We start from the raw sequence: 14,369 nt of genomic DNA on the forward strand, positions 1-14,369 counted from the left end.
AACTGAGATATTGAGCTTGGAGAAGAGAAGCCCCGGAAGATGGGAATCGGCCATGAAAGCTTTCCTCTAATATCTGAATAGTAGTCACTTGGAAGAGTAGCATTTCTGGGGATGGGACTAGGCTTATGATTTAATTGATAGAGTACCCCAATGAGGAAAATTCCCCTCTACTATAGCATGGGACAGCACTTATCTTCTTTTCTAAGAGATGAAGTAACTTGCCAATAGCCAATATGTGAAAGACAGAATTTGAACTCAGGACTTCCTATCTCTAAAGAAGGCTCTATATCCACTGCCACAAGCTACCTCTATATGTCACAAACTATATGCTTAAGAAATACTTGTAGAAGTGGAATGAACAGAAAGGAGAGAATGTCTAATAATTATACCCTTTCAACAACGAAATGGACTTCCTCATGAGATAATAAATTTCCCATCATTCCAAGTGTTCAAGTGGAAATTGGGTGAGTCCAAGTCAAGGATCCTCTATAAGATATTCCTACATGGATTGTAGATCTATAAGCTTAATATATAGAAGGCGGGGCATGGAATGAAACAGGATCATAAATTTAGACCTTAGAGATCTTTTGTGTCCTATCCCTTGAAAAAATTCACTTGCCCCTGATTACATAATTAGCAAGTGCCAAAGGCATGATTTGAACCCAGGGCTTCCTGAGCCTAAAGGACATTCACACAGCTTCTTTTCACCTTCATAACTTTGTCAACCTTAGGGCTGAAAGTCATCCACAATTGCTTAGTCCATTGGAACAGCTCCATTCCCACTGTTGTGTGAATTCTAATCAAGCTGTGATTGGGTAGGAGGTCTTGTGCCAAGAAGAAAAAAAAATTAAGGCAAGAACATCAGCAGGGAAACAAAGGAATCATATAATGTACCTTTATTTGTCTCTCTAGACTCTTGGAAACTTACATAACAATCGTGCTTTAATTATGACACCATTTATAGACAGTTAAAATGCATTTTCATTTATAAATATTTTACATTTGGTCCATAGAACAGATCTTTTCCCCTTCTAAATAATACTGTACTCTTTTAACAGGCTCTGTATATAGTTTTGAATATGTATATATTACATATATATTTTTATATAGAGATAAATTTGCTTGGTGTTTCTGAGAATAAATTCCTTATTGCAAAAAGCATATATGATAATACAATATCTTTTTTTTTTCTTTCTGGGCAGATACTACAAAAAGTTACAGTTATTCACAGTTCACATAAGAGGGCTACAACACTAATTTTGTGCTATATATGAGATGTCTGGGCAGAAACCAGCTCAGGGACTTCTTGCCAAACATCTTGCTTACAAATGTTTACAGTCACACATGAAATACTCAGCATGGAGCTTAGAACAACATGGAATCCACTTAACATTCAACACGAGAGAAAAAAGGTGGAAGAGGGTTTTTTTAAAATACTAAATGGAGTTCAGAGACAGCATGGGAATGATGGCTGTGATAGCATGAGATTATAATAAGGTGGGTTTCTTTTTCTTCATCTTAAACCCCAAAGATTTACAAGATGTTTTTGTTTCATAAGTTCAGCTATCAACATTGAAAATGCCTTATAGTTGAGGCTATATTACAATTTGGAAATGATTTCAAAACTATTGAACAACATTTTGCGAGTGAGACTGGGAATGATGCGAGCAGAAATAGATGTGTATGTGTTGTGTGCATTTATATATTATATATGTATATATGTGTTTTCTACAATAATGTGTTTAACATTCTGAATAATACTTTATTGCAAGAATGGGTATATGTTGGTCACCTTCAGACAAAAACGACAAAAAAGATAAACCAAGTCACAGTTAGTTACCATATTTGTCACAGGTTTGCCCTATGCGGTTTGAGGGCTTGCTAAGGATTTATTTATGATGCACAGAAAGTTGGTCGCAAAACATGCTGCATCAAACAGTTCTCTCAGCTGTTTACAATCAGACACTGGAATCCTTCAATATTCAGATGTCTTACTTGGAGCTGCCAAAGGAGAGATGCTCTGTGAATGGAATATTAGTATTTTACTGAGAAACTGTCCTCATGCCAAGGCCATTGTCATCTTGTCACTGCTACTGACGCTGTCACCACAACAACTGCCACTAAGACATACTTTCTTAAAAGAAAAAAAAACCCCAATAAAACAACCCAAATCCCCCAAACCAAAAGGTTGTGTGCACATGTGTGTGTTAAATCTTCAAAGGGTTAATGGAGTTCCTGGCGTAACATTGGTGACTTTGTCTGGCATTGGCGGGTAGGGGATGGAGGAAAGCCCTTTACTATGTAGAACTCAAGGATGATGGTGAGATGCTGAGGTTTCAGACGGGGTGAAAGGAAAGGGAGAAATTAATTAGCAAACAGGTCAGAGCCAAGCCTTGGATAGGCCCTTTTAATGTGGCTAAATCTGCAGCTGTTTTGTACTTTGAGTTGGGCATCTTAGAACCAACATATGATGGCACCACCTCTGCTGACTTTCAGCAATGGGACATTTTGCCCCTGGAATGGTTGGGAAAAAATTCTTTTTGTGCTTCCTGTACCCATATGGGCAAGTAAGAGAGAAAACAGGCTGCTGGTTAGAAAAGCCTGATTGGCAGTTTCCTTTTGGGGATGGAAAGTTTTGCAGCAAACAGCTCTGGGGAAGGATTAAGCCTGTGCTCTAAGAAATGGACCTTCCTGATCTGATTTGGGGCGGGTGGTTAACGTCACTCTGCTTAAGCTGCCTCCAAAGAGAAAAGAACGCAAGAAATAACCAAAAAGCAGAGCTGGTTACGGACACCTTAAGGGCAAGCTTTCCCTGGAAATCTTCAGCATACAAAATACTGTATTCACACGTACAAAACAGCTTTCAAATGGAATTGCACTCCTGCAAATTCAGAGATAACAGTCCTGGGTAAGAAATAGGTCATGAAAAGGATGAAATAATCCATGGCACAGAACCTCAAAGCCTTGGTTGTGCCATAAGGTGGGATAAAAATGCCCTATTTGTTAATTACAAATTCCACAATAATTCAATTCTTATTGAGAAAGGATTAAAAACATTAACAGTCTGTGGATTGCTGGAAAGCCGCTAATCGTTTCCACCCACTGGAGCCCACCAAATGGTCTGACAGTCCCCATGTCACTTCCCTTTGAGTGGTGATGGTCTTTTATTTTGCCACTAGAGGTAGGTTGATCGATAGTATCTTCAGACATCAATTTGTGGTCATGTTCAACCAGGTTGGATTGAGTGATAGTTTTCTCCAGCGTCCTCTTGGTCTTGGTGCCACGGGCAACCTGCTAGATGTAAGCTTCTTTGTTGGCTGAATTGCTTGTCTGGGGCTGCTCTGGCCCATTTTCTGGACGAACTATATCTTCACTGGGTTGGATCATGACCTGGAGGCGCTGTGGGATGTGAGAGGTGAGAGGGAAAGGAAGGCAATAAAGATACATGGGGGAGTGCTCCAGAAACCAGTGAGTATACATGGGACTGAGCTGGGACATTGTAATTGATCTCTGAGGAGACCCAGGAATATTCTAAGGTCAGCATTCATTATACTAGAGATGTTTAAAACACTGTCCCTGGGCCATATGTGACCCATCACACACCAGTATTCATCCAGAAACAGACGAAAATGTGAGTGGAAAATATTTAATAAAATAAATGAAAATACGACAAAACCTATCTAATACCACATTTAAAAACTAAATATGTGGTCCATAGGGATTTTACTTCTTAAAGCAATTAAGGTCTGAAAGGCAAGATCATTGCCCTTGGGGGTCCTGAGACTTGGGTTTGAGTCACAGAAGTTGGGTGATCTTGGATCGGGTTCTCTAAATCTCAATGTCCTTATTTATGAAATGGGGATAAATACTGGTACAACTTTGTACAATGGACCGAGTTCTGGATTTGAGTCAGGCAGGGCTCAAATTCTTCTTCTGATGCTTACATCTTGTTTGAGCCTGTAGCTTAGGCTTCCTGAACTTAATTTTTTTCTTCAGTAAAATGGGGTTAAATACTTCACAGTGTTCTTCTGAGACAATAACACAAAGTTCTTTGAGAACCTGAATATTCATTTATAAAAATACCAATAGCAACAATTTCTAGCATTTATACAGCACTTTTAGATTGAGACAGACTTTACAAGTTTTAGCTCATTTTAACTTTACAATAGCTTTGGGAGAGAGGTAGTAATATTATTCACATTTTGGAATTGAGAGGACGGAGGCAGATGGAGATCAAGTGACTTGCACAGGATCACACAACTAGTAAATGTCTGAGGCTTCATTTGAGCTCATCTCTTCCTTATTCTAGGTCCAGTGCTCTGTTCACTTTTACTAATTACTGGCATATATGTTCATGTTACTGTCTACGTCTATGTGCACACATGTCTTTGCATCTGCATATGCTCACATAAATGGGAATATAAATGTTTATTTATTTCATCAGTTATGTTGTAGCATATTGCTTCAGATGTGCTAGTAAACTCTTAAGGAGGAAAGGGCTATGTCTCACAATTCTCTTGTATCCCCATGACACATAATAGTTGCTCAGAAAACATCTGATAATTCTTGGGTAAAGTCGGGGAGCAGTTCTTGGTTAGTCTTTGGTCTGAGAAGAAGTGGCTTAAGGAGATACATTTGGTTGTACTCCCAGGGACTGTGTTCTTACCTGCTTTAGGGAGCCCTTTAAGGTCAGGAACATGTAAGCCATATAGCCAGGGATAAGGACCATGGAAGACAAAGCCATGAACCAACCTACTCCCTGCCCCCATTTGGGGAACACGTAGTTGCCCATGGTGAGTGGAGTCATCTGCACTGCACTGAAAATGAAGACACCCTGGGAAACAAACAGATAGGGTAAGACAAGCAGTTGGCCAGTTATTTGGGCCTCCCAGATGTATCCCTTCAGTTCCTTTGCAGAAAAAGCCTCTTGCCAGTTCCTAAAAGCATCTTGATCATTCTTAGGTCTCCCCCCAAAAAAACCATGACACTAGAACTACCACTCATGATGACCAGTTATTCTAGAAGATTCAGGGAAGATGACCTGATCATCAGGAGTGGGGCAGCTTTCCACTATGTTCTTGGACCATTTTGTGGAGCACTCAACTATGAGATTTTGTGTAGCTCTCAGGTCCCGCTGGGTGGAGGGAAGCTAGAACTTTGCTAATCATAAGGATCCAAATCCAGTTAAATGTTTTTCTTGCCAAAGAAGAAATAGACAAAGAAGGAAGACAAGCTCATACAAACAAGCCAGGAATTCCTGGAGTTGACACTAGTCTCTCTTGATGGCCTGGGCACCCATCCCTTTCTGCTCCAGAAGAATGTTTTCTTGTACCAAATAAACCTGGGATCAGAGATCAACCTTACCGCCACAATGATTGGAGTAAAGAAGGACCAGCAGAGTTTCCACCAGATGCAGGGCCGAGAGCCAACCATCTCCTGGATGTTATCATAAAACCGATTGACCCCTGAGACAAGTAAAACAAAATAGGTGAAGATGGAGATTTTGGTAGGAATTCTGCCCTGTTCTCAGAGATTTAGGTCTGTGGCCCCTATGACAATTGGGGGGGGGAGAGGGAATTAAAACCCTAAAGAGGTGGTAAACTCACAAAGTTAATTGATGGCAGAGCTGAAATAGAAAGTTTCCTGGACACTTAGCTTTGATGTCCCTTTTATTATATTGTATTGTCTCCCATCCTCAAGCTGAATTAAAAATGTGGGTACACTGCAGGCTGTGTAGGACTGATTGGATAGAACTTCCTTGGATTTAGATTACTACATTTCCCTCTTTCTTTTTTATCTTTAGAGGTGGGGGAGGGGAAACAGAAGGAGGTAGGGGGGAAGAGGAGGGAGCACTCACCATAGCACCAGGAGATAGAAACACATTCAAAGAATACCAGGAAGAGGAGGCTCATCCCGCTGGCTGAGTAGTAATCAAAAAGCTTAAACACATAAATCCCACCCTGTAAGAGCAGGAGAGATTTCCTTAGAACTCCAGAAAATTAAGAGGAGTAGATAAAGACTAGGATAAAAGCAAGAGATTTAAAAGTTAACTGCAAAGCAGAAGGTGAAATGAGGACAGACCATGTGCTAGAAAGATTGAGGATTTTGACTTACTGTTTCATAGGTCTAGTGTAGGAACATATATCATAGAATTTAAAGGACTCTGTGTGTGTGTGTGTGTGTGTGTGTGTGTGTGTGTATGTGTATGTATGTGTTTTATTTCAATTAAGAAAAAAAAAAGATTAAGTGACTCAATGGAACAGCTGATATTCAGACCCTTCCATCTCCCAGCCAGAGGTGGGAAAATGGATTCTATGACTGTCTGGGTTTCCAGATGTCATTTGACTAATAAAAGAAAATGTATTTTATTGTAGAGATGGTTAAGGATGGTTTTAATTTTTTTAATTTTATGAGTCTAGATTTTGGATTTCATTGGTGTAAAGAGTAACTTAGTATGAAAACCCCCTCCAGTGATGCATATCATTAACTCCTCTGTATTTAAGGTCTTAGAGAGTTTCCTGGGGGGCACTGAGAAGAAGTACCTTCCCAAGATCACACAGAAGGGATGTATCAGAATTGAGAGCTGAACTTAGGTTTTCTTGATGGTAAAACCATTGCTCAATTCCCTACGCCGTGCTATCTCTCAAAGAATGGTTTTAGTATACTACATGCTGTTCAAATACTCTCAAGTGTGGCCCAAACTAGGTTAAATAAGCTTGGACAATATTTAATAAAATACACTAAAACACAGATTATGTTGATATGTGGTTTTCTAAGTCAATATATGGTTCATGAGGATGCTTATGTATAATTTAGCGATTCATTTCTTTTTACACTTGATATAATTAGTTTAATAGTTAACTTTTACTTTGATAAATATATTTATCCTAGGAAATGAAGATTTCTGGAATCAATAGCATCATTCACTTAAAATAGAACAAAATCCTGCTTCTCCATGAAGTCTTCTTGGAGAATTTTAGCCCAAAGAGGTCACTCCTTTCTCCAAACTCTTGTAATATTCATTCACTCATGATTTCCATCATTCTGGCATGAGCCCAGGACCACTTTTGAATTTTAACTTGTAGAACCTTTTACTGTGTTCACAGGGGGCAGAGAGACATGGAAATTTGTTTTTCATCTTTTGGGACAGCTCATTTCCCTTCCTTAAATCTCTCAATGGTGACCCAAATTCCCAAGTCTTTTTGTTCCCTGTGTATTTGGGAAAAAAAGAGTGGCTATGTGTGGACTGTGACTGAACTCTATTATGATTTGTTAATGAGGGGCAGACTGATATAATGGAGAGAGAGCTGTCCTTGGTACCAGGAAAACCTGGACAGAAGTTTTACTTCTAATATACACAACCTGTATGACCCTGGGCATCTCCTTCCAGTTCCTTACTTCCCTATTTGCTGCTTTGGGGAGTGACCCATAAATACTAACAGCTGAAGAGGTGCAGATCTGCATTGATGAAGGGAGTTTCTCTAGTCAGGAGTTTCTATGGTGAAATCCTTATTATTCATTTGCTGTTCCTCTCTTCAAATAGACTAAATAATTAGCACTGTGAGGACAAGGACTATGTCTTCTTCCTCCATATCTTCTCAAAGCATCTAATCCTGAGCTAAGCAGACCAGGCAATCAGTAAAAATATTCTGAATGAGAACGAAGGGAGAAATGGAGAAATATCACTCAATAAATGCCAAGGGTCTTGGTCTCTGCTACAAAGACATATGCTCTCTTCTGACTTTTTCCCCCAGGCTCTCTTGGGCAGTTAGGTGACACAATGTATAAAATGTTCAGTCTGGAATCAGAAAGACCTAAGTTGGAATCCAGCTTCAGGCACTTACTACCTGTGTGACCTTGGACAATCACTTAGCCTCTATCTGCCTCAGTGGCTCATCTGTAAAATAGTGAAAATAATAGTACTATTAATAATGGTACATTTGCCTGCCAGGGCTATTGTGAGGATCAAATGTGATAATATATGAAAATGCTTTGCAAATCTTAAGACACTATGCCAATGAAAACTATTGTAACCAAACTCATGAGTCCCTAGTGAGGGATTTGGAGGAGGATAGCAGAGATGCGAGTTGCAGAGGGGAGCAGAAAGAAAAACTCACCTGAGTGATATTGGAAAGGCCAATCAGATAGGAGACAATGCACACAATGGCAATGAAGAGCTCCCTTCGGCTACGGAGTAATCTTGGGAACTCATCGACCAGGGCAGTGATGAATCCTTCCACAGTACAGAACTTTCAGAAAAATAATACAGAGGAGGTGAATCCTCTCCCTTAGGGACCTCAATGACTTACCAAATCTCCCCTTAAAATTAGCTCTTATCCCATTCAAACTAATTGATCTGAGAAGTAAATGGCCCTGAAAATTCTGGAGTCCTAGATTTGGGAGAAGACCTGACATCTCCATACATTTTCCCAAAGTCTCTACTTTTGCCCTTTGGCTCCACCTAGAATTCTCTTGGGTTTGGTTTGGCACAATAATGCCAAAAATCATGAACCAAATCACAGGGAAGTCTATAGAAATAAAGATTTCATTTTAGGCCAAAACTTCCTTTTGTGTTATATTTAAACAACATTTAATTTTTTCCCTGATCACATGCTAAACAATTTTAAAGATTTTTAAAAATTTTGTCTTCCAAATTCTATTCCTTCCCTTCCCTGCTCCCTGAGATGGTAATCAATCTGACAATGTAAACATGTAAAACATTTCTATAATTGTAAGAGTCCAGAGAGGAATCTCACACAGTGTGATCAGGAAGTAAAAAGGTTTTTGATGTCAGAGGCACCCAGATGTGATCTCTGCAACCAGTATAGACTGCCTCATGAGCAGAAGTTCTGGTTGCATTGGGTATGTGTCATCAACAGGAGATGTCTCCTTCTCTTATTGTCTGTGCATGTGACCACATAGACCTGATATAAGGAGTGGGGACCAGGAAGTAGGGCAATACAGGATGTGATCGAGTTAAATAAAGACCTGAGCTTGTGAGCCACTGCATCCCGGTGCTCTGTTGGACATGCAAACTACGGTTCAGAGAGGGAGTGGCCAGAAATCTCTTAGGACCTATGATTGGGTAATATTTCTGAAGCCCTGGGACAAGGCAAGACTGGCAATCAGTAACCTCTGGGTGGGAGGTTACATATAATAGTAGTTTTGTATAAGAATGCAAGAAAGAAAGAAAAAGAAAGAACAGAAAGAAGGAAGGAAGGAAAGAAGGAAGGAAGGGGAAAAAAAAGAAAATGCCTCAGTCTGCTCATTTGTAAAATGCTAATAATAATAGCACTGATAATAATATCTACCTTCCAGGATTATTGTAAGGATCAAATAAAATAATAGATGGAAATTCTTTGCAAATCTTAAAGAACTATATAAAGGAAAGCTAAACTCAAGAGTCTCTAATGAGAAGTCCTGGGGACAAAGAGGGAGAAAAGGATGGCAGGGAACCCTTACCTGACTGTCAATGCCCAGCATGAGCAGCATGGAGAAGAAGAGGATGGCCCACAGTGGGGAGATGGGCAGCTGGGTTACTGCTTCTGGGTAGGCCAAGAATGCCAGTCCCGGACCTGGAAAAGAATCAATCCAATTCAATTCAACTTGCCTTATTAAGTTCTTAACTTCCATTATATATGCCCTCTTCTCTCATCTTTGAAGAAGTTCACCACCATGGTGAAGAAAGCCCTTATCATCTCAAACCTGGACTAATGCAATAGACTTCTGGTGGGTCTCTTTCTGAAGTCTCTTCTCATTCAACTCCCTTTTCCCTACAGTAGTCAAATTTCTTTTCCAAAAAGCTTGATTATAATTATGTTATGTTTTTTTCAATAAACTCCATTGGTTCCTTTTCATTTTTTCAGGATTAAATAGAAAATCCTCTGATATTCAGTGGAATTGGGAAGTATTCTGGCAACTAGGATTCTCACTTTGATCCCCTTTCTTTTCCCTCTCAATATAAAACTGTACACAGCATCAATTGGGCTTGGTGGTACTTTTGGTGGATTTCAAGAAGAGTCCTCTGGTGACAGTGATCATGGTTCTTTGAGGGATCAGTCCTAGCCCCAGACTAGCTCTAAGTCATGGTCTCTCCAAGGTTGTACACTACATAAAGGCAAAATAACAACCTCTTAGGGCTTTATTAATAAGTAGGCTTCTAATTTTAGACTTCTTGGCTAAGGGCAGAATAGCTAATAGATTTATGCTCAGGCCTCCGAGAACTGAGAGACTGTCAACTGTGAATCTCAAAATACAGAAAATTAATTATCTTCTCTTTGGTTCCTTCTCTCTCCTCTGATCTCCTGCAGTACCCATTGTCTGTATCACTAACCCCATAGTGAATTGTAGAGTAGTTATTTGCATTTATTGCCTTAATTAGATTGCTGGTCTATGTCATTTTATAATTCACTTGTATACAGTGCTTTCTTCGTAGAAATCCTACATGGCAAGTAGGACGAATAGGATTAACATATATTTCAGATAGACAAACTGAGATTTAGAAAGAGCAAATGATTTGTGAGGGTAAGCACTAATACTGGAGTCAGAGGATTTGTATTCAAATCTTGTTCTTGGTATTTGCAACCTGTGTAAAATTGGACAAATCACTTAGAATCTGACTTTTTTTTAGCATTCTTCTTTTTATAGAACATGGCACAATTCTTTGCATGTGATAGGGGGTCATTAAGTATTTGCTAGTAGAATTTTACTCACTCATGCCCAAATTACTTGGGGAAAGGAATCTAGAGAGCAGAGAGAAAGAAGGAGATAGGGTAAGTCAATTCAGGAATATGATAACTGAATTCTATATTGGCTATTATCTCTTTGTACCATCTTGCCTGAGTCCTTTCACATTTATAGCCCTCACTATAAACTAAGGGAGATGGACTAGATCAAAGGTTCTTAAGCTGGGGTCCATGGGTGGACCTCAAGGAATCCATATACTGGGACTGGAGAAAAATTACATCTTTATTTTGACTAAGCTCTAACTAAATTTTAACATTTCCTTCTGTTATTAAAATATTTTCTGAGGAAAGGTCTATGGGCTTTACTAGATGATTAAAGAATGTCCATAACATTAAAAAGAATCCTGAAATTAGATAATTTCTAAGGTTCCTTTCACCTCTTTCATGATAGATTCAAACATCCCATGATCTGCCATTCTTAGCCCTAATAGTTGATATTCTAGCATTCCATGTTCCAAGATATCTCTCAGGTCTAATATTGTGAGTTCTAAGACTCCTTCCAGTTCTGACACTGGATGTCCTAGAATTCCTTGCAGTTTCAACTTTCTATGTTCTAGGACATTTTCTACTTTGATCTCCTATGTGTTGACTTCTATACCTCAGAAATAAATGGAAAACTGGTTACATAGCACCAGAATAAAAACATCAGTTAAAGAGTGGAAAAAGTGAAACAAACCATGACTTTACATCCTCTACTTTGGTTCTATGACTTTTTCTAGGGACAGAAGAAAATATTAAGGATATGAGGAATTTAGAAGAAGAAACAGTTATCGAATGACAGAGTAGTATCGATGACAGATATGAAGAGTCTTCCCTGAATCCCTCAAATGGATATGTTCTCCTTTCTCTGATTTCACAAAATTTTGTATTATTTTTATGCATGAAGAACTGTATGCTAATTATTTGCATTCATGTCTTATAATAAAAAAGTGATGCTGTAGAGGCCATTTGTGATTTATATTAGGGTTGGACTAGATGACAACTAAAGTCCCTTTCAGCTCTTAAATTCTATGATTCTACCATTGTAATTACCTAGTTTTCCTAAAGTCATATTTCTTGAGAAACAAAATATTGGAAGAGGGTGGGAAGGAGGCTCACTCCAGCCCACTAGATTTCAATACTTGGCTAGTGAAGTTGTTATTGATGGTTTTTGTCCTGAATCCCTGTGTATCTGAGTTTGAGCTAACATTGTGTAGTGAAAAGGATGTTAGATTTCTGACTGTCAGGAGACCATGTGCTGGTCCAGCTCTATGAGATAATAAACTTGACACCAAGTCAGGTCATCTATGAAAATTTCAGATTCCTCACCTGTAAATGAGGGAGTAGTTCCCTCCATCTCTATGAGATCATGATATTCTATGACATTCTGATTTTTAGAAGAAAGAAACTAGGCCATCTTCCTCCCAGAATGCCTAGGACCAGACCAGACTAGAGCCAGAGATTAATATCATTATACAATTTCTTTCCAAATGACTTTCCCTTCAATCCAAGTCTGCTCACAGGGATTGCTAGGGAAACATGGGAGTTAGGTAGAACATGGTACCCGACCTGAAGCTGCAACATCAGCAATTGGTCTCTTGGTAACATTTGCCATAAAGCCCACGATGGAGAAGATGACAAAGCCAGCAAACATGCTGGTGCAGGAATTGATACAGCAAACAATAATGGAGTCTCTGAAAGAAAGAGAACAAAGGGAATCATAAGGAGATAGTAATAACGAGGGAAAGAGAGAGGGGTTAAATTGGGCCCAAACAAGAGACATAGAGGATGAGGAGACTGAAGGGTTAAAGATGATGACATTGAGGAGATGGCGTCAGAGAGGAACCACAGATAGATAGAAGGAAGAATTTGGGAACAAAAGGGCTAGTGGAAAGAAACAAAGATAGTGAGAGGAAGGGACCAGAAAGGATTCAAAGAAAGATGACAGGGAGTGAGGACAGAGGAAGGGGACAGATAAAGGATGGAGTCAAAGAGGGTTGAAAGAAATGGAGAAAATAAAATTATATGGAATTATTGAGGGTATAGGACAAAAATCAAAAGTTGCATATAGGACTAGAGAAGGGATGGAATTGGAGAGCAAAGTGAAGGCTAGAAAAGGAACAGTTAGAAGAAATGATTACAGAGAAGTGAAAGTATTGGAAAGAAAATATGACCAAAGTTGTGGAGAGAGAGAGAAAGAGAAAGAGACAGAGACAGAGAGAGACAGGGAGAGAGAGACAGAGAGGGGGGGAGGAAGGAGGGAGGGAAGGAGGGAAAGGGAAATGGAAAAGAAGGAAAAGGGAGGGAGGGAGGGAGAGGGAGAAGGAAAAGGAGAGGGACAGAAGAGAGAAATGGAGAGAGAAAGGGAGGGACAAAGGGAAGCAGAGAGGGAAGGAAGGAGAGATGGAGACAGACAGAGACAGAGAGACAGAGACACAGAGGGAAGGAGGGAGGGAGAGACAGAGAGAGGTACACAGAGAATGAAGACAAAGAGAAATTAAAAAAGAAGATTATATAAGAAAGAAAAGAAAGCATGAGGAGGAGGGCTCTTCCTACCTATAGACATTGTTGTGGAATGGATTGTAACTTCCCAAAGCAATAAGTGATCCAAGACCCAGACCATAGGAGAAGAAGATCTGAGTTGCTGCATCCAGCCACACCTGTTGAACAGATGAAAGTCCCATGAGTATTGACAAGGACTTGTGGTTCCAGCTTCATGGTTACTCCTTGCTACTCAGGGACCCAGAAGTCATACATGCAGAGTAGGAAGGCGCCTGGGATAAGGGGTAGGCTCACCTCTGAGTCAGACAGTTTGCCAAAGTTGGGAGTGATGTAGAAAAGGATTCCCTCTCTGGCTCCAGGCAGTGTCACCCCACGGAAGAACAGAATGATGAGCATGATGTACGGATATGTGGCGGAGAAGTAGACTACCTAATAGGAGGAAGGAATGTGTCAGGCAAGGCTCAGATAACACTCTTCTGCAACATTTATCCTTTCAGTGTCTCTTTATCAGAAATAGACACACACTAGGAATGTATTTGCTTTTTTTCCCCATAATGTTCTGACCTGGCAAACCCTTATCTTTATTCTCACCTACATAAATTCCACCCATATCCTTTACTTCATCTCCTTCAGGAAGTCTTCCTGGTCTAAGAAGCAAAGTAACACATTAGAATTTAGCATACTAGAACCAGTTCAATAAACTATGCTTCCAGTCTACACTGGAGTCACAGAGGTGTAGAAAGAGATCTAATTTGGGTCAGTGGATTTGGACTGAGCAGAATCTCAATTCCATTATTTGCTGCATGTGTGACTTTCTGATAGGTCAATGAATAATTCCAGGTCTTCATTTCCTTTTCCATAAAATGAGGCTGTCTAAGTTCTTCCCAACTCTAAAACTCTATGATCTCTCTCTCTCTCCCTCTCTTTATATGTTCATATATATGTATATGTATGTATATATGTAAATATATATGAAGTGTAATATTAAAAATCTTATTGCAATTAGTTGCTCACTGGTTAAGAATTAGAGTGCAAATTCCTTGAGAGCAGAGGCTCATACTTTCCTGTACTCTACTAATTCTCAGACCACTGTAGACATGAGTCAAAAGTAGTGTTGACTGATTAAGTGATTGACTCAATGGC

The 14,369-nt window shown here is 39.5% G+C and overlaps 1 protein-coding gene across 1 annotated transcript in view; it reads right to left on the reverse strand.

Annotated features, from left to right (window-relative positions):
- Positions 1-884: 884 nt before the first annotated feature.
- SLC6A1 (solute carrier family 6 member 1) overlaps positions 885-14,369 on the reverse strand; it is a 58,120-nt gene continuing 44,635 nt past the window's right edge. The window contains exons 8-16 of the mRNA XM_074283906.1: positions 13,521-13,655; positions 13,281-13,384; positions 12,294-12,418; positions 9,463-9,575; positions 8,118-8,249; positions 5,858-5,960; positions 5,365-5,465; positions 4,667-4,834; positions 885-3,399 (exon numbers count right to left, since the gene is read on the reverse strand). Coding sequence (XP_074140007.1) covers positions 3,295-3,399; positions 4,667-4,834; positions 5,365-5,465; positions 5,858-5,960; positions 8,118-8,249; positions 9,463-9,575; positions 12,294-12,418; positions 13,281-13,384; positions 13,521-13,655 — 1,086 coding nt within the window. The 3' untranslated portion in view covers positions 885-3,294. The remainder of the gene's footprint in view (positions 3,400-4,666; positions 4,835-5,364; positions 5,466-5,857; positions 5,961-8,117; positions 8,250-9,462; positions 9,576-12,293; positions 12,419-13,280; positions 13,385-13,520; positions 13,656-14,369) is intronic.

Source organism: Sminthopsis crassicaudata, chromosome 1 (genome assembly GCF_048593235.1).
Source record: "Sminthopsis crassicaudata isolate SCR6 chromosome 1, ASM4859323v1, whole genome shotgun sequence".
NCBI classification, from domain to species: Eukaryota; Metazoa; Chordata; class Mammalia; order Dasyuromorphia; family Dasyuridae; genus Sminthopsis; species Sminthopsis crassicaudata.